Below are 25,313 nucleotides of genomic sequence, written 5' to 3' on the forward strand. Positions count from 1 at the left end.
AATTTTTCCAAATTTGAAAAGTTACCACGCGCCTCGCAGCCAGAAGGACCTGGGTTTGATTCCCGACTCGGGCACCGTTTTTTACGTGGAGTTTGTCTGTTATCTCCACATGTTTCCTCCGGGTTTTCTGGGTTTCCTCCCATAGCTAAACACACACACAGTGTAACTGGTATTCGGCCAAAACATCCCAATGCTGAAGTTAAGCTACAACTTAATAAATAGTGATTACACACAGCAACATCGCCGCCCTACTGGCAGACTATACCCATCTGTGACACGCAGCGGCGCCTTCCTTCGCGGCGATAGCCGTGCACGATGAGAACAACAGCGCCAATACCAAGTGTCCTATGTCACCTTTGATTAGTTTAATATGATGGTGACGATGGTGGTAGTGACGGCGAGGTGATACTACACGCGGACAAATCTCGCTCGGGCATGATCGTCACGTGAGTGCGCCAGGAGCAGTGGGATCCTTCATCGAGCAGCGGAGGTAGCTGATGAGGGCTGTGTCTGTTGCAGGGCCACATGGCGGCGCTGGGAGTGTCTCTCTCGGGGCTGGTGATGGCAGGGGAGGGGACCAGGAGGGGAGGGGGGCACAGCGTGGGCGTGGTGGGGGGCAAGACGGAGGAAGGGGAGCCGCGGTTCAGCAGCGACGTGCTCTGCTGCCTGGCTCACCTGCTACTGGTGCAGCGCCTCCACGTGTTCCCAGCTGTGTACAGGTGTGTGTCTGTGTGTATCTGTGTGTGTGTATGTGTGTGATTGGTGTTGTGGGGGAGCGGTAGTGTAGCGGTTAGCACGCTACGCTATGAACCCTGCGACCCGAGTTCGATTTCTGCTCACGGCCAACACCAGTGACGATGATCTGAACCGGTCAAGGGCCTCTCCTAGGTCGACTCAGCCTCAAATGAGTACTTGGTGCGGTGTGTAAACATCACCACTAGGAAGACAAAGGCAACCGGATGTGGTGCTGGCCACCTACCCCTTCATGTGCTGTGCCGGCCTTCATAGGTGCTCGCTAACAGCACTTGCCCCAACAGTCTGTTCAGGCTGTTCGGGCAAGTGATCTTTGTGATTCAGTAACGTAACACTATGCTACGAACCTGGTAACTCGAGTTTGATTCCCGCTCAGAGGTGCTCGCCCCGACATTCTGTTAAAGGCTATACCGGAGGGATCTTTGTCCTTGCTTGCCTGTGTGTGTGTGTGGTTGTGTGTGTGTGGGTGTGTGTGTGTGGGTGTGTGTGTGGGTGTGTGTGTGTCTCAGTCCGGAGTTCCTGTTGCAGAGGACCCTCTGCTACGTGTCGGCCATGCTGCAGACGTGAGTGCTCCCCCTCCCTCTGGGCACCTTCCTCCCTTGATGTTGTTCTTCTGGGACGTCACGAGCTGGCAAGGGCGGTCCACTCACTGAGAATCCACTCCGCATCTTAAAGCCACGCGCACCCACGTGTGATCTCGCTTGACTGTGTAGTGGGGCGGCAGGGTGATGGCGACGGGCAGTGGTCACGCACGCACCTCGCAGCAAAAAGGGGCCTGGGTTCCATCCCGACTGTGTGGAGTTTGTATGTTCTCCCCTGTTCTGCATTTGTGTGAGTGTGTGAGTGTGGTGTGAGCAGTCGTGTCGTGTAGTAGGTTTTTACCCTTTTAAACTGGTACAAAACTGACACCTTTATACAAGGCATCATGTTTGCAATAACCACAACACTTGTGGTTATTGCAAACATGATGATATAAAGGTGTCAGTTTTGTACCAGTTTAAAAGGGTAAAAACCTACTACTATATTTTGCCACTGGTAAAAGAGGTATCATAGTGTAAATGCTTACCCCGAGCTCTCAATACTCTGATATTGCACTGTTTGAGTTGTACGCCTTCTGGTGTCATCTGGTCCAACACCAATGGGGACTAGGCTCTAAAGAAAGCTGTCTCGGGTTTGGACCAATCAACTTCAAGGACAGTGCATATTATTATCATTATCAGAGTTTCTTTTTGTTTGCATTTTTGACTACTTGTGTTGTGGTTATTGTAAACATGATGCCTTGTATAAAGGTGTCAGTTTTGTACCAGTTTAAAAGGGTAAAAACCTACTACTATATTTTGCCACTGGTAAAAGAGGTCTCATAGAGTAGTGTCGTGGTTAGCACGCAGCGCTACAAACCCAGCGACCCGAGTTCGATTCCGGCTCACGGCCAACACCAGTGACGATTCTCTGAACTGGTCTTGGGCTGCCCCTAGGTCGACTCAGCCTGTAATGAGGACTTGGTGCGGTGTGTAAACAAGAGCACTCAGGGGTAATAAGTGGCCGGGTACAGAGCTGGCCACCCTCCCCTCGTGTGCCGTGCCAGCCTTCATAGGTGCTAGTTAACAGAACTTGTCCCAAAAATCTGTTAAGGCTACACGGGGGATGTTTGTCTTTTACTTTTGTGGGGGAGCAACAGTTGACAGGGTAGGTGGCACAGGTGGTGCATTTGTCAGTCAGTCAATCTGTGGCACCTGGGTCTGTCCCGTGACTTTCTGGCAGCGGGCATTCTACACTTCACGTGACCTTAAAGTGCACATAGCCTGGCACAAGCGCCGTGGTGACGTCACCGCCACTTAGTGGCGAAAGGCGGTTGTTGTTATTGGGAGCGGTAGTGTCTTGGTTAGCGCGCAGTGCTACGAACCCGACATCCCGAGTTCAATTCCCGCTCATGGCCAACACCAGTGACGATTATCTGAACCGGTCCTGGGCCTCCCCTAGGTCTTAACAGCCTTAAATGAGTACCTGGTGCGTCACATGTGCACAAGCACATGTGACCCCACGCAGCACCCGAGACGCATCGAGACCAGGCCACCACGGGGGCCTCCACGGGCCGCAGGTTGCCCACCACAGCTCTGGGTTCTCCAGTTTCCGCCCCTCGCTAAACGGACAATGCAACTGGCATCAGCCAAAACACCGCCAATGGTGGAAAGATCACATGCAAACGACTCAATTGGGATTACACACAGCAGCAACATCACCCCCCTACTTTGAGCCTGGAGACTCGGTGAGGCCTTCCTCAGTAAGCAAGCACAGGTAACGAGAATTAATGTTCACGCAAATATCGTTGACTCTTTCCGCAGGAACGAAGAGGCCGTCACGCTGAAGGGAATGGTGAGCTGCGTGCGTGAGGCGGTGCCACGTGGGTTGTGACGCGTGGTTGTAACTCGCAGTTCTGATACACATTTGTGACGTGTGATTGTGGCACGTGGTTGTGACGCTTGGGTTGTGACGCGTGGGTCGTGACTCACGGTCGCGACTCACGGTTGTGACGCGTGGTGGTCGCGTGCGGTTGTGATGCTTGGGTTGTGCCACGCGGTTGTGATGCTTGGGTTGTGTCACGCGGTTGTGACACGTGTGTCGTGACTCACGGTTGTGACTCACGGTTGTGACGCACGGTGTTCCCTGCGTCCAGGCCCTGCTGGAGTGGGCGCTGGGACAAGCGGCGCCGCGGGCGCTGGGACGGCCGCTACTGGAGCTGCCGGTCTTCTTACAGCTGCCACAGGCACGCTGAGCCACGTTGAGCCACGCCACCGCACACCCAACCACACCGTGCACATCAACCCACACCGTGCACACCAACCCACGGCGTGCACACCAACCCACGGCACGCATACTGAGCCGCAGTGCGCATACCAAGCCACGCCGAGCCACGCCATGCACACCGACCCACGCCACGCACACCGAGCCATGCCAGGCACCGTCAGGCGTTGGGAGTGAGGGATGGAGCAATAGCTGCCAGGTTTTCTGGGTCTCTTCTTGTCTCCGATGTTGCTCCGATGTTGCTACTGCAGACCTGCTCACTTACCAACATGCGTGCACGTGTGTGCGTGTCTGTGTTTGTGTGTGTGCTCACGCGTGTGTGTGCTGCGCATGTGTGTGCGTGCGTGCATGTTTGTGTGTACGGCTGCACGTGTGTATATATGCTTTATTGCGTGTGCATGTGTGTATGCTGTATGTGCTCATGACCGGCTCCGGTTTAACAGCAGAGGTCTCACTCCGAATCAGTTGAGCGGCATTATCTTTTCATCAGTTGTGTGGAAGCTACCTGGTCTCTCGCTCCGCACGAAGCTCCAAGTCTTCTCGGCCATGGTCATCCCCCCCCCCTCTCTACGCTTGCAAAACGTGGACCCCCCTAATGGAACATCTTTGCCGGGTACAAACATTTAGGCTGGCCTGCCTACGATCCAGCTTTTGTTCGGCCGGATCGAGGGGGCTAAACGGGCGCGGCATGGGCTAGAGAAGAGATGGAGTGATGTGGTACAGGAGGCTGTAGAGCTGAGTGGACTTGCCGATAATTGGTACCAGCGGTGTCAAGATCGGCCTCTGTGGAGGAGGCTCGTGAAGGACGCTACTGGGCAGTTGGAGACAGTCGCCCTCCAACAACAACGGAGGGCGGAGGAGCGACGCTCACAACAATGAGCGGAGCGCCGGATGGCTAAAGCACAGCAAGTTGGCACAGTAGGGGCGCACAGGTGGTGCATCAGCCAGTCATCTCAGTCAGTCGACCAGTGGCACCTGGGTCTGCCCCGTGACCTGCCAGCGGGCGTTCGACACTTCACGTGGCCTCAAGGTGCACATAGCCTGGCAAGCGTTGTGGTGACGTCACCGCCTCTTAGTGGCGAATGGCGGTTGTTGTTGTGTTGTTACAGTACGTGTGTGTGCTGTACGTGTTTGTGCGTGTGTGTTTACATCAATGCAGGACCTGATCAAGGTGATGACGCTGTGTCCTGCAGAGCAGCTGGTGAGTCGTGTTGGTCACGTCAGTTCACCGATAATGCCTGGAGTCTGTTCTGTAACCTCTCGCCATCGCCCCCTACACAGTAGCAACATCGCCCCATACACAGTAGCAACATCGCCCCATACACAGTAGCATCATCGCCCCATACACAGTAGCAACATCGCCCCATACACAGTAGCAACATCGCCCCATACACAGTAGCAACATCGCCCCATACACAGTAGCAACATCGCCCCATACACAGTAGCAACATCGCCCCATACACAGTAGCAACATCGCCCCATACACAGTAGCAACATCGCCCCATACACAGTAGCAACATCGCCCCATACACAGTAGCAACATCACCCCCTACACAGTAACAACATCGCCCCCTACACAGTAGCAACATCGCCCCATACACAGTAGCAACATCACCCCCTACACAGTAACAACATCGCCCCCTACACAGTAGCATCGCCCCCTACACAGTAACAACATCGCCCCCTACACAGTAACAGCATCGCCCCATACACAGTAGCAACATCGCCCCCTACACAGTAGCAACATCGCCCCATACACAGTAGCAACATCACCCCCTACACAGTAGCAACATCACCCCCTACACAGTAACAACATCACCCCCTACACAGTAACAACATCGCCCCATACACAGTAGCAACATCGCCCCATACACAGTAGCAACATCGCCCCCTACACAGTAACAACATCACCCCCTACACAGTAGCAACATCACCCCCTACACAGTAACAACATCGCCCCCTACACAGTAACAACATCGCCCCCTACACAGTAGTAACATCGCCCCCTACACAGTAACAACATCGCCCCCTACACAGTAACAACATCGCCCCCTACACAGTAACAACATCGCCCCCTACACAGTAACAACATCGCCCCCTACACAGTAACAACATCGCCCCCTACACAGTAACAACATCGCCCCCTACACAGTAACAACATCACCCCCTACACAGTAGCAACATCGCCCCCTACACAGTAACAACATCACCCCCTACACAGTAGCAACATCGCCCCCTACACAGTAGCAACATCACCCCCTACACAGTAGCAACATCACCCCCTACACAGTAACAACATCGCCCCCTACACAGTAACAACATCGCCCCCTACACAGTAACAACATCGCCCCCTACACAGTAACAACATCGCCCCCTACACAGTAGCAACATCGCCCCCTACACAGTAGCAACATCACCCCCTACACAGTAACAACATCGCCCCCTACACAGTAGCAACATCGCCCCCTACACAGTAGCAACATCACCCCCTACACAGTAGCAACATCACCCCCTACACAGTAGCAACATCACCCCCTACACAGTAGCAACATCACCCCCTACACAGTAGCAACATCACCCCCTACACAGTAGCAACATCGCCCCCTACACAGTAGCAACATCACCCCCTACACAGTAGCAACATCGCCCCCTACACAGTAGCAACATCACCCCCTACACAGTAACAACATCACCCCCTACACAGTAGCAACATCACCCCCTACACAGTAGCAACATCACCCCCTACACAGTAGCAACATCGCCCCCTACACAGTAGCAACATCACCCCCTACACAGTAACAACATCGCCCCCTACACAGTAACAACATCACCCCCTACACAGTAACAACATCGCCCCCTACACAGTAACAACATCGCCCCCTACACAGTAGCAACATCGCCCCCTACACAGTAGCAACATCGCCCCATACACAGTAGCAACATCGCCCCCTACACAGTAGCAACATCGCCCCCTACACAGTAGCAACATCACCCCCTACACAGTAACAACATCGCCCCCTACACAGTAACAACATCGCCCCCTACACAGTAGCAACATCGCCCCCTACACAGTAGCAACATCGCCCCATACACAGTAGCAACATCGCCCCCTACACAGTAGCAACATCGCCCCATACACAGTAGCAACATCGCCCCCTACACAGTAGCAACATCGCCCCCTACACAGTAGCAACATCGCCCCCTACACAGTAGCAACATCACCCCCTACACAGTAGCAACATCGCCCCATACACAGTAGCAACATCGCCCCCTACACAGTAGCAACATCGCCCCATACACAGTAGCAACATCACCCCCTACACAGTAACAACATCGCCCCATACACAGTAGCAACATCGCCCCCTACACAGTAACAACATCGCCCCATACACAGTAGCAACATCACCCCCTACACAGTAGCAACATCGCCCCCTACACAGTAGCAACATCGCCCCCTACACAGTAGCAACATCACCCCCTACACAGTACAACATCGCCCCATACACAGTAGCAACATCGCCCCCTACACAGTAGCAACATCGCCCCCCCTACACAGTAGCAACATCACCCCCTACACAGTAACAACATCACCCCCTACACAGTAGCAACATCGCCCCCTACACAGTAACAACATCACCCCCTACACAGTAGCAACATCACCCCCTACACAGTAACAACATCACCCCCTACACAGTAGCAACATCACCCCCTACACAGTAACAACATCACCCCCTACACAGTAGCAACATCGCCCCCTACACAGTAGCAACATCACCCCTACACAGTAACAACATCGCCCCATACACAGTAACAACATCACCCCCTACACAGTAGCAACATCGCCCCCTACACAGTAACAACATCGCCCCCTACACAGTAACAACATCGCCCCCTACACAGTAGCAACATCGCCCCCTACACAGTAGCAACATCGCCCCCTACACAGTAACAACATCGCCCCCTACACAGTAGCAACATCGCCCCCTACACAGTAGCAACATCGCCCCCTACACAGTAGCAACATCACCCCCTACACAGTAATAACATCGCCCCATACACAGTAGCAACATCGCCCCCTACACAGTAGCAACATCGCCCCCTACACAGTAGCAACATCACCCCCTACACAGTAGCAACATCGCCCCCTACACAGTAACAACATCGCCCCCTACACAGTAGCAACATCGCCCCCTACACAGTAACAACATCGCCCCCTACACAGTAACAACATCGCCCCTACACAGTAGCAACATCGCCCCCTACACAGTAGCAACATCGCCCCTACACAGTAACAACATCGCCCCCTACACAGTAGCAACATCACCCCCTACACAGTAACAACATCGCCCCCTAACAGTAGCAACATCACCCCCTACACAGTAGCAACATCACCCCCTACACAGTAGCAACATCGCCCCCTACACAGTAACAACATCACCCCCTACACAGTAGCAACATCACCCCCTACACAGTAGCAACATCACCCCCCTACACAGTAGCAACATCGCCCCCTACACAGTAACAACATCGCCCCCTACACAGTAACAACATCGCCCCTACACAGTAGCAACATCGCCCCCTACACAGTAGCAACATCGCCCCTACACAGTAACAACATCGCCCCCTACACAGTAGCAACATCGCCCCCTACACAGTAACAACATCGCCCCCTACACAGTAGCAACATCACCCCCTACACAGTAGCAACATCACCCCCTACACAGTAGCAACATCGCCCCCTACACAGTAGCAACATCACCCCCTACACAGTAGCAACATCGCCCCATACACAGTAGCAACATCGCCCCCTACACAGTAGCAACATCGCCCCTACACAGTAGCAACATCACCCCTACACAGTAGCAACATCACCCCTACACAGTAGCAACATCACCCCATACACAGTAACAACATCGCCCCCTACACAGTAGCAACATCGCCCCTACACAGTAGCAACATCACCCCTACACAGTAGCAACATCGGCCCCTACACAGTAGCAACATCGCCCCCTACACAGTAGCAACATCGCCCCCTACACAGTAGCAACATCGCCCCATACACAGTAGCAACATCACCCCCTACACAGTAACAACATCGCCCCCTACACAGTAGCAACATCGCCCCATACACAGTAGCAACATCGCCCCCACACAGTAGCAACATCGCCCCTACACAGTAGCAACATCACCCCTACACAGTAGCAACATCACCCCTACACAGTAGCAACATCACCCCATACACAGTAACAACATCGCCCCCTACACAGTAGCAACATCGCCCCATACACAGTAGCAACATCACCCCCTTCACAGTAGCAACATCACCCCCTACACAGTAGCAACATCGCCCCATACACAGTAGCAACATCGCCCCCTACACAGTAGCAACATCGCCCCTACACAGTAGCAACATCACCCCTACACAGTAGCAACATCACCCCTACACAGTAACAACATCGCCCCCTACACAGTAGCAACATCACCCCCTACACAGTAGCAACATCACCCCATACACAGTAACAACATCGCCCCCTACACAGTAGCAACATCACCCCTACACAGTAGCAACATCACCCCATACACAGTAACAACATCACCCCCTACACAGTAACAACATCGCCCCATACACAGTAGCAACATCGCCCCCTACACAGTAGCAACATCGCCCCCTACACAGTAGCAACATCACCCCCTACACAGTAACAACATCACCCCCTACACAGTAGCAACATCGCCCCCTACACAGTAACAACATCACCCCCTACACAGTAGCAACATCACCCCCTACACAGTAACAACATCACCCCCTACACAGTAGCAACATCACCCCCTACACAGTAACAACATCACCCCCTACACAGTAGCAACATCGCCCCCTACACAGTAGCAACATCACCCCCTACACAGTAACAACATCGCCCCATACACAGTAACAACATCACCCCCTACACAGTAGCAACATCGCCCCCTACACAGTAACAACATCGCCCCCTACACAGTAACAACATCGCCCCCTACACAGTAGCAACATCGCCCCCTACACAGTAGCAACATCGCCCCCTACACAGTAACAACATCGCCCCCTACACAGTAGCAACATCGCCCCCTACACAGTAGCAACATCGCCCCCTACACAGTAGCAACATCACCCCCTACACAGTAACAACATCGCCCCATACACAGTAGCAACATCGCCCCCTACACAGTAGCAACATCGCCCCCTACACAGTAGCAACATCACCCCCTACACAGTAACAACATCACCCCCTACACAGTAGCAACATCGCCCCCTAACAGTAGCAAACATCACCCCCTACACAGTAACAACATCACCCCCTACACAGTAACAACATCACCCCCTACACAGTAACAAGATCGCCCCATACACAGTAACAACATCACCCCCTACACAGTAGCAACATCGCCCCCTACACAGTAGCAACATCACCCCCTACACAGTAACAACATCGCCCCATACACAGTAACAACATCACCCCCTACACAGTAGCAACATCGCCCCCTACACAGTAACAACATCGCCCCTACACAGTACACATCGCCCCTACACAGTAGCAACATCGCCCCCTACACAGTAGCAACATCGCCCCCTACACAGTAGCAACATCGCCCCTACAGTACAACATCGCCCCCTACACAGTAACAACATCGCCCCCTACACAGTAACAACATCGCCCCTACACAGTAGCAACATCGCCCCCTACACAGTAGCAACATCGCCCCTACACAGTAACAACATCGCCCCCTACACAGTAGCAACATCACCCCCTACACAGTAACAACATCGCCCCCTACACAGTAGCAACATCACCCCCTACACAGTAGCAACATCACCCCCTACACAGTAGCAACATCGCCCCCTACACAGTAACAACATCACCCCCTACACAGTAGCAACATCACCCCCTACACAGTAGCAACATCACCCCCTACACAGTAGCAACATCGCCCCCTACACAGTAACAACATCGCCCCCTACACAGTAACAACATCGCCCCTACACAGTAGCAACATCGCCCCCTACACAGTAGCAACATCGCCCCTACACAGTAACAACATCGCCCCCTACACAGTAGCAACATCGCCCCCTACACAGTAACAACATCGCCCCCTACACAGTAGCAACATCACCCCCTACACAGTAGCAACATCACCCCCTACACAGTAGCAACATCGCCCCCTACACAGTAGCAACATCACCCCCTACACAGTAGCAACATCGCCCCATACACAGTAGCAACATCGCCCCCTACACAGTAGCAACATCGCCCCTACACAGTAGCAACATCACCCCTACACAGTAGCAACATCACCCCTACACAGTAGCAACATCACCCCATACACAGTAACAACATCGCCCCCTACACAGTAGCAACATCGCCCCTACACAGTAGCAACATCACCCCTACACAGTAGCAACATCGGCCCCTACACAGTAGCAACATCGCCCCCTACACAGTAGCAACATCGCCCCCTACACAGTAGCAACATCGCCCCATACACAGTAGCAACATCACCCCCTACACAGTAACAACATCGCCCCCTACACAGTAGCAACATCGCCCCATACACAGTAGCAACATCGCCCCCTACACAGTAACAACATCGCCCCCTACACAGTAGCAACATCGCCCCCTACACAGTAGCAACATCGCCCCCTACACAGTAACAACATCACCCCCTACACAGTAACAACATCACCCCCTACACAGTAGCAACATCACCCCCTACACAGTAGCAACATCGCCCCCTACACAGTAGCAACATCGCCCCCTACACAGTAACAACATCACCCCCTACACAGTAACAACATCACCCCCTACACAGTAACAACATCGCCCCCTACACAGTAGCAACATCGCCCCCTACACAGTAGCAACATCGCCCCTTACACAGTAGCAACATCGCCCCCTACACAGTAGCAACATCGCCCCCTACACAGTAACAACATCACCCCCTACACAGTAACAACATCGCCCCCTACACAGTAGCAACATAGCCCCCTACACAGTAGCAACATCGCCCCCTACACAGTAACAACATCACCCCCTACACAGTAGCAACATCGCCCCCTACACAGTAACAACATCACCCCCTACACAGTAACAACATCACCCCCTACACAGTAACAACATCGCCCCCTACACAGTAGCAACATCGCCCCCTACACAGTAGCAACATCGCCCCTTACACAGTAACAACATCGCCCCCTACACAGTAACAACATCGCCCCCTACACAGTAACAACATCACCCCCTACACAGTAGCAACATCGCCCCCTACACAGTAACAACATCACCCCCTACACAGTAGCAACATCGCCCCCTACACAGTAACAACATCGCCCCCTACACAGTAGCAACATCGCCCCCTACACAGTAACAACATCACCCCCTACACAGTAGCAACATCGCCCCCTACACAGTAACAACATCACCCCCTACACAGTAGCAACATCGCCCCCTACACAGTAACAACATCACCCCCTACACAGTAGCAACATCGCCCCCTACACAGTAGCAACATCGCCCCCTACACAGTAACAACATCACCCCCTACACAGTAGCAACATCGCCCCCTACACAGTAACAACATCACCCCCTACACAGTAGCAACATCGCCCCCTACACAGTAGCAACATCACCCCCTACACAGTAGCAACATCGCCCCCTACACAGTAACAACATCACCCCCTACACAGTAGCAACATCGCCCCCTACACAGTAGCAACATCACCCCCTACACAGTAGCAACATCGCCCCCTACACAGTAGCAACATCACCCCCTACACAGTAGCAACATCGCCCCCTACACAGTAGCAACATCGCCCCCTACACAGTAACAACATCACCCCCTACACAGTAACAACATCACCCCCTACACAGTAGCAACATCACCCCCTACACAGTAGCAACATCGCCCCCTACACAGTAACAACATCACCCCCTACACAGTAGCAACATCGCCCCCTACACAGTAGCAACATCGCCCCCTACACAGTAACAACATCACCCCCTACACAGTAGCAACATCGCCCCCTACACAGTAGCAACATCGCCCCCTACACAGTAACAACATCACCCCCTACACAGTAACAACATCGCCCCCTACACAGTAACAACATCACCCCCTACACAGTAGCAACATCACCCCCTACACAGTAACAACATCACCCCCTACACAGTAACAACATCGCCCCCTACACAGTAACAACATCGCCCCCTACACAGTAACAACATCACCCCCTACACAGTAACAACATCACCCCCTACACAGTAGCAACATCACCCCCTACACAGTAACAACATCACCCCCTACACAGTAACAACATCGCCCCCTACACAGTAGCAACATCGCCCCCTACACAGTAACAACATCACCCCCTACACAGTAACAACATCACCCCCTACACAGTAACAACATCGCCCCCTACACAGTAGCAACATCGCCCCCTACACAGTAGCAACATCGCCCCTACACAGTAGCAACATCACCCCATACACAGTAACAACATCGCCCCATACACAGTAGCAACATCGCCCCCTACACAGTAACAACATCGCCCCCTACACAGTAGCAACATCGCCCCCTACACAGTAGCAACATCGCCCCTACACAGTAGCAACATCACCCCTACACAGTAACAACATCGCCCCCTACACAGTAGCAACATCGCCCCCTACACAGTAGCAACATCGCCCCTACACAGTAGCAACATCACCCCTACACAGTAGCAACATCACCCCCTACACAGTAGCAACATCGCCCCTACACAGTAGCAACATCACCTCTACACAGTAGCAACATCGGCCCCTACACAGTAGCAACATCACCCCCTACACAGTAGCAACATCGCCCCTACACAGTAGCAACATCACCCCTACACAGTAGCAACATCGCCCCTACACAGTAGCAACATCACCCCTACACAGTAGCAACATCGCCCCCTACACAGTAGCAACATCACCCCCTACACAGTAGCAACATCACCCCTACACAGTAACAACATCGCCCCCTACACAGTAGCAACATCGCCCCCTACACAGTAGCAACATCGCCCCTACACAGTAGCAACATCACCCCTACACAGTAGCAACATCACCCCCTACACAGTAGCAACATCGCCCCTACACAGTAGCAACATCACCCCTACACAGTAGCAACATCGCCCCCTACACAGTAGCAACATCACCCCCTACACAGTAGCAACATCGCCCCTACACAGTAACAACATCGCCCCCTACACAGTAGCAACATCGCCCCTACACAGTAGCAACATCACCCCTACAAAGTAGCAACATCGCCCCCTACACAGTAGCAACATCACCCCTACACAGTAGCAACATCGCCCCCTACACAGTAGCAACATCACCCCCTACACAGTAACAACATCGCCCCCTACACAGTAGCAACATCGCCCCCTACACAGTAGCAACATCGCCCCCTACACAGTAACAACATCGCCCCCTACACAGTAACAACATCGCCCCCTACACAGTAACAACATCGCCCCCTACACAGTAGCAACATCGCCCCCTACACAGTAACAACATCGCCCCCTACACAGTAACAACATCACCCCCTACACAGTAACAACATCGCCCCCTACACAGTAGCAACATCGCCCCCTACACAGTAACAACATCGCCCCCTACACAGTAGCAACATCGCCCCCTACACAGTAGCAACATCACCCCCTACACAGTAACAACATCGCCCCCTACACAGTAACAACATCGCCCCCTACACAGTAACAACATCACCCCCTACACAGTAACAACATCGCCCCATACACAGTAGCAACATCACCCCCTACACAGTAGCAACATCGCCCCCTACACAGTAGCAACATCACCCCCTACACAGTAACAACATCGCCCCCTACACAGTAGCAACATCGCCCCCTACACAGTAACAACATCGCCCCCTACACAGTAACAACATCGCCCCCTACACAGTAACAACATCGCCCCCTACACAGTAGCAACATCACCCCCTACACAGTAACAACATCGCCCCCTACACAGTAACAACATCGCCCCCTACACAGTAGCAACATCGCCCCCTACACAGTAACAACATCGCCCCCTACACAGTAACAACATCGCCCCCTACACAGTAACAACATCGCCCCCTACACAGTAGCAACATCACCCCCTACACAGTAACAACATCGCCCCCTACACAGTAACAACATCGCCCCCTACACAGTAGCAACATCGCCCCCTACACAGTAACAACATCGCCCCCTACACAGTAGCAACATCGCCCCCTACACAGTAGCAACATCACCCCCTACACAGTAACAACATCGCCCCCTACACAGTAACAACATCGCCCCCTACACAGTAACAACATCACCCCCTACACAGTAACAACATCGCCCCATACACAGTAGCAACATCACCCCCTACACAGTAGCAACATCACCCCCTACACAGTAGCAACATCGCCCCCTACACAGTAGCAACATCACCCCCTACACAGTAAGCAACATCGCCCCCTACACAGTAGCAACATCGCCCCCTACACAGTAAGCAACATCGCCCCCTACACAGTAACAACATCGCCCCCTACACAGTAACAATATCGCCCCCTACACAGTAGCAACATCGCCCCCTACACAGTAGCAACATCGCCCCCTACACAGTAACAACATCGCCCCCTACACAGTAGCAACATCGCCCCTACACAGTAGCAACATCGCCCCCTACACAGTAACAACATCGCCCCCTACACAGTAACAATATCGCCCCCTACACAGTAGCAACATCGCCCCCTACACAGTAACAACATCGCCCCCTACACAGTAGCAACATCGCCCCCTACACAGTAACGACATCGCCCCATACACAGTAGCAACATCACCCCCTACACAGTAGCAACATCGCCCCCTACACAGTAGCAACATCGCCCCCTACACAGTAGCAACATCACCCCCTACACAGTAACAACATCGCCCCCTACACAGTAGCAACATCGCCCCCTACACAGTAGCAACATCGCCCCCTACACAGTAGCAACATCACCCCCTACACAGTAACAACATCGCCCCCTACACAGTAACAACATCACCCCCTACACAGTAGCAACATCGCCCCCTACACAGTAGCAACATCACCCCCTACACAGTAGCAACATCGCCCCCTACACAGTAGCAACATCGCCCCCTACACAGTAACAACATCGCCCCCTACACAGTAACAACATCACCCCCTACACAGTAGCAACATCGCCCCCTACACAGTAACAACATCGCCCCCTACACAGTAGCAACATCGCCCCCTACACAGTAACAACATCACCCCCTACACAGTAACAACATCGCCCCCTACACAGTAGCAACATCACCCCCTACACAGTAACAACATCGCCCCCTACACAGTAACAACATCACCCCCTACACAGTAGCAACATCGCCCCCTACACAGTAACAACATCACCCCCTACACAGTAGCAACATCGCCCCCTACACAGTAACAACATCGCCCCCTACACAGTAGCAACATCGCCCCCTACACAGTAACAACATCACCCCCTACACAGTAACAACATCGCCCCTACACAGTAGCAACATCGCCCCCTACACAGTAACAACATCACCCCCTACACAGTAACAACATCGCCCCTACACAGTAGCAACATCGCCCCATACACAGTAGCAACATCACCCCCTACACAGTAGCAACATCGCCCCCTACACAGTAGCAACATCGCCCCATACACAGTAGCAACATCGCCGCCTACTGCAAAATCTTGGCACGACCCGCATGTAAAAGAGCCTTGAGACTCGGCGAGCCCTCCCCGGGTACACAAGTGCCATAACAACAACAACAGTACTCATACGTCTCTCGTGTGCGTGCTGTGTGTGGACCCTCAGCGCAGGCGCAGCCTGAGTCTGTTCCAGTCGTACCTGGAGCGCTTCGAGCCGGCTGCCACGCACACGCTGTACAGGTGAGTGCCCCCCGTGTCGCCCGCGGAGGTGCCGCTCTGCAACGCAGGTAACCCAGGACAGCCTCGCTGAGTTTCAAGACTCTTTTCTCAGGGGGGTGGGTCTTGCCAAGATTTTACAGTAGAGGGGTGATGTTGCCGCTGCTGCTTGAGTAATATGCAGTCTAATCTTTCAGCATTGCGATGATTTGGCCAATACCAGTTACATTGTGTGTGTGTGGGAGGGAAGTGGAAAACCCAGAGGAAGCCCATTCAGAACAGAGGGAGAACATACAAACTCGACTCACACTCTCTGTAGTACAGGAGGAGAACATACAAACTACATTCACTCACACCCTGTAGAACAGGGAGAGAACATACAAACTCGACTCACACTCACTCTGTAGAACAGGATGAGAACATACAAACTCTCACAATCTGCAGAACACAGCCTCCCCGCATCTCTCTCAATGTCTGTCTCCCCGGGACCCCCCCCCCCCCCCCCCCGGCGCTCCCTGCCTGTGCCGCAGGGTGCTGTTCAGGACGAGCTCCCACGCGGGGGTCGCCGGCCTCCTCATCCACGCGGTCAAGACGCAGGTCGACCTCGCGCTTCAGGTGCGCACGGCGCGAGCGAGCGCCCTGCGGGATGAGAGCGCCCTGCGGGAGGAGCAGCCGCTCGGCGCTCCGCCACCCGTTGCGATGAATGCGGTGGCCCAGCAGCGTTCAAGTGGCCAGCGGCAAACGGCACTGCTGTTGACAGATGAAGGGTGCATTGACACGTGTCTAGAGTTGAGCGAGGTTACGATCGTAAGAGCTTGGGAAAGCACCTCCCATTAGCACGGTTGGCTACATACTGTGCGAAATAAGTTCAACATCCAAAGCCAATGATGATGATGATCCATAATAACAGTTTTTTTGGGGTTACATCGCGTAAATATAAATGTGTCATTAAACCCGCCACCACCCGACACAGCCAATTAGTAAGGTTTGTCACGTAAGCAAAACATGCCAATTAGTTATTAGTTCAGCACACCGGTGTGTTGTAGAGTAAGCCCACAACCTTTACAGTTCGAGGTGAGTGGGTGAGTGAGTGTTGTTGTGACCTGCAGTGTGGGTGGAGGAATCAAATTCACGGTAAAGGTAACCATGGTGGTAGCGATAGAAGAGGGACAAGTAAGGAACTGGCGACCGGTGAACGAGTGACAAGAGCGAAATGAGTGGGTGCTGGATCGACGGTCACTGTGACTGCTCTAGGATTTAATATTCTCTGCTGCTAGCCAGAGTCACTGACACAAGAGATGGTGATGAGGGGCCGTGTGGTTCATGGGCCCTGGGCGTCAGGATTGAGGTAGCCAGGGCCTGCGGTGATACAGGGAGAGAGGTGGGGCGGCCTCGCGGTCCGTGGGCGGAGACGTGCGGTGACGTTGAACCCCGTCGCCAACTCTGCTGGCCGCAGGGCTCCGCCGACGGGGACAGGGCCTGCTTCCTGGGCCCTTCGCTCGTGCCGCTGCTGCACTCGGCGCTCTCCCTGGAGCGCGGGGCCGAGACTGACCTCCTGCAGGGATCCGACCGGTGAGATAACGCGGGGGGAGGGGGGGGGCGGGTCTCGGGGGACCGCATGGGCGCCGGCGGTACGGGTTAAGGGCTGGCACACCTCCGACTGGCATGGTTGGCTACGTACGGTGTCAAAGAAGTTAAACATTCCTACGTTGGCCACGGACTAAGCATTGGCACGGACGGTTCATGAACTTTGTTCACAACGGGCACGAGTGAGCTAGGAGCAGGGTGGCTCCAAACAATAACGCAGCCCCCCCCCCCCCCCCCCCCCCCCAATGTATACACATGTGGTAAAGGCCACCCTCACCCCCTTGGTTTGTGTGTCGTCTGTGTCCCTGCAGTGTGATGGCCGGGCTCAATCTGCTGAGGTACCTGGTCATACGCGACCCCCCGTGGGAGAATCGGGTGAGTGAGCGGCTCCCGGTTTACCGATCGCCACCGCCATGGCTACCGGCCCCATGCACCGCGCTCGTTGGTTCTTGCACCCGTGTTGAGCCCTCGGGTCAGCCAGACACTGCGTCGAACCCACCACACAGCAGGTCACTCGACACAATCACTCGCCCACTCAGCCTCGCCTCGTTCACACCCGCAAAGTGTTGTGATGCCGCGTATGGTGACGGTGGTGGTGTTGTGTTGTGACGTGCCGTGACGCTGGTGGTGTGTTGTGAGGGTGGTAGAGTGCTGTGATGTGCTGTGACGCTGGTGGTGGTGTGTTGTGAGGGTGGTAGAGTGTTGTGTTGTGCTGTGACGCTGGTGGTGGTGTGTTGTGAGGGTGGTAGAGTGCTGTGATGTGCTGTGACGCTGGTGGTGGTGTGTTGTGAGGGTGGTAGAGTGCTGTGACGTGCTGTGACGCTGGTGGTGGTGTGTTGTGAGGGTGGTAGAGTGTTGTGATGTGCTGTGACGCTGGTGGTGGTGTGTTGTGAGGGTGGTAGAGTGTTGTGACGTGCTGTGACGCTGGTGGTGGTGTGTTGTGAGGGTGGTAGAGTGATGTGTTGTGCTGTGACGCTGGTGGTGGTGTGTTGTGAGGGTGGTAGAGTGTTGTGACGTGCTGTGACGCTGGTGGTGGTGTGTTGTGAGGGTGGTAGAGTGTTGTGACGTGCCGTGACGCTGGTGGTGGTGTGTTGTGAGGGTGGTAGAGTGCTGTGATGTGCCGTGACGCTGGTGGTGGTGTGTAGTGAGGGTGGTAGAGTGTTGTGACGTGCCGTGACGCTGGTGGTGGTGTGTTGTGAGGGTGGTAGAGTGTTGTGACGTGCTGTGACGCTGGTGGTGGTGTGTTGTGAGGGTGGTAGAGTGTTGTGTCATGCTGTGACGCTGGTGGTGGTGTGTTGTGAGTGTGGTAGAGTGCTGTGATGTGCCGTGACGCTGGTGGTGGTGTGTAGTGAGGGTGGTAGAGTGTTGTGACGTGCTGTGACGCTGGTGGTGGTGTGTTGTGAGGGTGGTAGAGTGTTGTGATGTGCTGTGACGCTGGTGGTGGTGTGTGGTGAGGGTGGTAGAGTGTTGTGATGTGCTGTGACGCTGGTGGTGGTGTGTTGTGAGGGTGGTAGAGTGTTGTGATGTGCTGTGACGCTGGTGGTGGTGTGTGGTGAGGGTGGTAGAGTGATGTGATGTGCTGTGACGCTGGTGGTGGTGTGTTGTGAGGGTGGTAGAGTGTTGTGACGTGCTGTGACGCTGGTGGTGGTGTGTTGTGAGGGTGGTAGAGTGCTGTGATGTGCTGTGACGCTGGTGGTGGTGTGTTGTGAGGGTGGTAGAGTGTTGTGACGTGCTGTGTGACGCTGGTGGTGGTGTGTTGTGAGGGTGGTAGAGTGTTGTGACGGGCTGTGACGCTGGTGGTGGTGTGTTGTGAGGGTGGTAGAGTGTTGTGACGTGCTGTGTGACGCTGGTGGTGGTGTGTTGTGAGGGTGGTAGAATTTTGTGATGTGCTGTGACGCTGGTGGTGGTGTGTTGTGACAATGGTGTGGTGTGGCGGCTACGCGTTTTGATGCCGTTGGCGGTGTGTTATGATGCTAGTGGTGGTGGTGGTCTGTTATGACGCATGGTCCTTGACAGTGGTGGTGGTTTGTGACGTGTTGTGACACAGGTGCTTCTGATGATAGTGTATGTGATGTTGGTGATCTGTTGTGGCACGTGATATGTGATGCTGCGGATGGCGTGTTGTGACGCTGCTGGTGGTGGTGTAGTGATGCTGCTGGTGGTGTTACGCTGCTGGTGGTGTTGTGACACTGCTGGTGGTGTAGTGACGCTGCTGGTGGTGTAGTGACGCTGCTGGTGGTGGTGTTGTGACGCTGCTGCTGTTGTGTTGTGATGCTGCTGGTGGTATGTTGCGATGCTGCTGCCGGTGGTATTGTGACGCTGCTGCTGGTGGTGGTGTGCCGCGTAGACGTGTGTGTGGACCGAGTTGAGCCGCCTGGAGGAGCGCTTCCTGCGGCCCCTGCGCACGGGGCTGTCGCTGTCGCGGGCGCACTACGACAACGAGTTGAGGCGCGCGCGCAGTGGGGACGCGCGGAGAGGTGCGCATACTCACTTACTCACACACTCACACACTCACACTTACACACTCACACACTCACACTCACTCATTCACACGCTCACTCACACACTCATGTGCTCACACTCACTCATTCACACGCTCACTCACACACTCACTCACGCTCACTCACTTACACGCTCACTCACTCACGCTCACTCACACACACACTCACTCACACGTTCACTCACACGCTCACTCACACGCTCACTCACTCACACACTCACTCACTCACACACTCACACGCTCACTCACACACTCACTCACATGTTCACTCACATGCTCACACACTCACTCACACACACTCACATGTTCACTCACATGCTCACACACTCACTCACACACACTCACTCACATACATACTAACACTTACATATTCGCTCACATGCTCGCTCACACACTCACTGACACACTCACTCACGCTCACTCACACTCACTCACACTCACTCACACACTCACTCACACACTCACTCACACGCTCACACTCACACACTCACTCATGCTCACACGATCGCTCACATGCTCACTCGTACACATACTCACACTCACTCACACACTCACTCATGTACTGACACTCACACACTCACTCATACTCACTCACACACTCAGTCACTCACATACTCACACTCACACATCCACTCACACTCACTCACTCACACACTCACTCACATGCTCACTCACATACTCACACTCACACACTCACACGCTCACTCGTGCTCACACAATCGCTCACATGGTCACTCGTACACATACTCACACTCACTCAAACACTCATATACTGACACTCACACACTCACTCATACTCACTCACACACAGTCACTCACATACTCACACTCACACACGCACATTCACACACTCACTCATATACTGACACTCACACACTCACTCATACTCACTCACACACTCAGTCACTCACATACTCACACTCACACACTCACACATCCACTCACACTCACTCACACGCTCACTCACATGCTCACTCACATACACTCACACACTCACATGCTCACTCATGCTCACACGATCGCTCACATGGTCACTCGTACACATACTCACACTCACTCACACACTCATATACTGACACTCACACACTCACTCATACTCACTTACACACAGTCACTCACATACTCACACACGCACATTCACACACTCACTCACACTCACTCACTCACTCACACGCTCACTCACTCAATCACACGCTCACTCAAATACTCACACTCACACATTCACTCACTCATACTCACTGACACACTCAGTCACTCACATACTCACACTCACTCACACACTCACACACTCACTCACACGCTGACTCAAAAACTCACACTCACTCACACATTCATTCACACATTCACTCACTCATACTCACTCACACACTCAGTCACTCACATACTCACACACACTCACTCACACACTCACTCACTCACACGCTGACTCAAATACTCACACTCACTCACACATTCATTCACACATTCACTCACTCATTCTCACTCACACACTCACTCACACACTCACACATACTCACTCACATACTTATTCACACACTGACACATAAACTCACTCACACACTCACACACACCCCCACTCACAAACAGGTCCTCCGGTTTTTCCCTACACATTTAGAATCAACATCACACGTTTAGAGTATGTGGCCGCTATAAATTTCCACATGATAAGCCATTTCGTTGAGCTATGATTTGAGGCCAGATCGCATCTGAAAAACAGCTACGTGTTTCAGTGGGCCTTTTACCTCGTAAAGTAAAACACAGTTCAGTAGTTAGCGGTGAACGCTGCACATGTGGAGCTGTGCATGCGAGCGCTTCTCGTGCGCCTCGCAGACTCGGTCGCGGACGGCGCGGGGCTCTCCGTCAGCGTGGGCGGCGACCCCCTTCCCAGCATGCCCCCGAAGCAACGCGCACAGGTACCAACGTTCCCCCGCACCCACGCGCGATTGCACCCCCGGTGGGCCGCGACACTCAACTGGGATCACGCAGAAACAACGGCGATCTTCGCCTCCCCCCCCCCCCCCCCCCCCACTACTGGCAGACTAACGCCCGCTCGCAGGGACGGGTCCCCCCGGGTCACCTTGTGCCGCACGGGGACAGCTGCCGCTGGGGCAGCGGTGGCGCAGCGGGTAGCGGTCAACACCGGGGACGGTTATCTGAATTGATCCTAGGCCATCGCTGGGTCGACTCGGCCTCAAATGAGTACCTGGTGCGGTGTGTGAACATCGCCACGGGGGAGACAAAGGCGACCAGGCGTGGTGCTGGGCCATGCACCCCCTCGTGTGCTGCGACAGCCTTCATAGGTGCTCGCTAGCAGCACTTGCCTCAACAATCTGTTAAGGCAATACAGGGGACCTTTGTCTTTGCTCTAGGCTACAACACACAGCAGCAATCATCACCCCCTACTGGCAGACGAATGCCGGGTCATGTGCATGGGATAGAGTGTTTCCCCCTCGCACGCGTGGGTTTCTCCAGGCGCTCATGAACTGGCTGATAGCACCTTCACATATCGAGGACTGCAGAGCTTGGGGAGAGCGGAACTTGGCGCCGGCTGGCCGCCTTCCCACTCATCTGTTGTTCCTCCTCGCTCCTCCGAGTCCTTTTCTCTCTCTTCGCGAGTCTGTACCGTTCAGCGCCGCGTTGCCAGTTGACGTCATTGTTGTTCCAAGTTGACACTGGCCGTGTAGCGAGCACGCCGCTCTCCATGAACATCAACTCCCAAATCCACGTTCCTCAGAGTGTTTTTAACGAGGAAGGAACCGATGCTCGGGCTGGCGAATCGAGATTTATTTTATAATTCGTGCAACAACAAAAAATTCCCCTTTGCCCAAAGGTTAGAACGATCGAGACGGAACGAAACTGCGAGCGAGAGAGAGGCAGTAGCATCATTGGGGAACCCAAGTGGAGGGCAGGTGACGGAGACTTCGTATTTCATTGATACGCACCACAGAATCTAACCCCCTCCTTGAGAAGTTTCTAGATCTGCTTCTGGGACCCAGTACAAGGACAGGGCGGAGTAGTGGGGACGGGGCGCGGTGCAGAAGGTGCGAGAGAGAGAGAGTACAGACGGGACAGCCAGAGCAGACGAAATAGCAGACAAGGCTGTGTGGGTGGAGGCTGTGTGGAGGAGGCTGTGGAGGAGGCTGTGTGGTGGAGGCTGTGTGGTGGAGGCTGTGTGGGTGGAGGCTGTGTGGAGGAGGCTGTGGAGGAGGCTGTGTGGTGGAGGCTGTGTGGTGGAGGCTGTGTGGGTGGAGGCTGTGTGGAGGAGGCTGTGTGGAGGAGGCTGTGTGGTGGAGGCTGTGTGGGTGGAGGCTGTGTGGGTGGAGGCTGTGTGGAGGAGGCTGTGTGGAGGAGGCTGTGTGGGTGGAGGCTGTGTGGGTGGAGGCTGTGTGGAGGAGGCTGTGTGGAGGAGGCTGTGTGGGTGGAGGCTGTGTGGGTGGAGGCTGTGTGGGTGGAGGCTGTGTGGAGGAGGCTGTGTGGGTGGAGGCTGTGTGGTAGAGGCTGTGTGGGTGGAGGCTGTGTGGAGGAGGCTGTGTGGGTGGAGGCTGTGTGGGTGGAGGCTGTGTGGGTGGAGGCTGTGTGGAGGAGGCTGTGTGGAGGAGGCTGTGTGGGTGGAGGCTGTGTGGTGGAGGCTGCGTGGGTGGAGGCTGTGTGGAGGAGGCTGTGTGGGTGGAGGCTGTGTGGAGGAGGCTGTGTGGTGGAGGCTGTGTGGGTGGAGGCTGTGTGGAGGAGGCTGTGTGGGTGGAGGCTGTGTGGGTGGAGGCTGTGTGGTGGAGGCTGTGGAGGAGGCTGTGTGGGTGGAGGCTGTGTGGTGGAGGCTGTGTGGTGGAGGCTGTGGAGGAGGCTGTGTGGGTGGAGGCTGTGTGGGTGGAGGCTGTGTGGTGGAGGCTGTGGAGGAGGCTGTGTGGGTGGAGGCTGTGTGGTGGAGGCTGTGGTGGAGGCTGTGTGGTGGAGGCTGTGTGGGTGGAGGCTGCGTGGTGGAGGCTGTGTGGGTGGAGGCTGTGTGGAGGAGGCTGTGTGGGTGGAGGCTGTGTGGGTGGAGGCTGTGTGGTGGAGGCTGTGGAGGAGGCTGTGTGGGTGGAGGCTGTGTGGTGGAGGCTGTGGAGGAGGCTGTGTGGGTGGAGGCTGTGTGGTGGAGGCTGTGTGGTGGAGGCTGTGTGGGTGGAGGCTGCGTGGTGGAGGCTGTGGTGGAGGCTGTGGAGGAGGCTGTGGGTGGAGGCTGTGTGGAGGAGGCTGTGGTGGAGGCTGTGGGTGGAGGCTGTGGGTGGAGGCTGTGTGGAGGAGGCTGTGTGGAGGAGGCTGTGGGTGGAGGCTGTGTGGGTGGAGGCTGTGTGGGTGGAGGCTGCGTGGTGGAGGCTGTGTGGGTGGAGGCTGTGTGGGTGGAGGCTGTGTGGGTGGAGGCTGTGTGGAGGAGGCTGTGGGTGGAGGCTGTGGAGGAGGCTGTGGGTGGAGGCTGTGTGGAGGAGGCTGTGGGTGGAGGCTGTGGAGGAGGCTGTGGGTGGAGGCTGTGTGGAGGAGGCTGTGTGGGTGGAGGCTGCGTGGTGGAGGCTGTGTGGGTGGAGGCTGCGTGGTGGAGGCTGTGTGGTGGAGGCTGTGTGGTGGAGGCTGTGTGGGTGGAGGCTGCGTGGTGGAGGCTGTGTGGGTGGAGGCTGTGTGGGTGGAGGCTGCGTGGTGGAGGCTGTGTGGGTGGAGGCTGTGTGGTGGAGGCTGTGTGGGTGGAGGCTGC

At 54.8% G+C, this 25,313-nt stretch overlaps 1 protein-coding gene across 1 annotated transcript in view; it reads left to right on the forward strand.

Moving 5' to 3' along the window:
- The window catches only part of GLMN (glomulin, FKBP associated protein), a 41,336-nt gene that overhangs the window by 14,038 nt on the left and 1,985 nt on the right, over positions 1-25,313 (forward strand). The window contains exons 6-16 of the mRNA XM_061572300.1: positions 520-719; positions 1,263-1,316; positions 3,096-3,126; positions 3,428-3,517; positions 4,715-4,756; positions 16,454-16,527; positions 17,034-17,118; positions 17,960-18,075; positions 18,402-18,465; positions 20,438-20,567; positions 22,421-22,503. Coding sequence (XP_061428284.1) covers positions 520-719; positions 1,263-1,316; positions 3,096-3,126; positions 3,428-3,517; positions 4,715-4,756; positions 16,454-16,527; positions 17,034-17,118; positions 17,960-18,075; positions 18,402-18,465; positions 20,438-20,567; positions 22,421-22,503 — 969 coding nt within the window. The remainder of the gene's footprint in view (positions 1-519; positions 720-1,262; positions 1,317-3,095; positions 3,127-3,427; positions 3,518-4,714; positions 4,757-16,453; positions 16,528-17,033; positions 17,119-17,959; positions 18,076-18,401; positions 18,466-20,437; positions 20,568-22,420; positions 22,504-25,313) is intronic.

The sequence above is a fragment of the Lethenteron reissneri genome, chromosome 50 (assembly GCF_015708825.2).
Source record: "Lethenteron reissneri isolate LAM-NWPU_2019-01 chromosome 50, ASM1570882v1, whole genome shotgun sequence".
In the NCBI taxonomy this organism is placed as follows: domain Eukaryota; kingdom Metazoa; phylum Chordata; class Hyperoartia; order Petromyzontiformes; family Petromyzontidae; genus Lethenteron; species Lethenteron reissneri.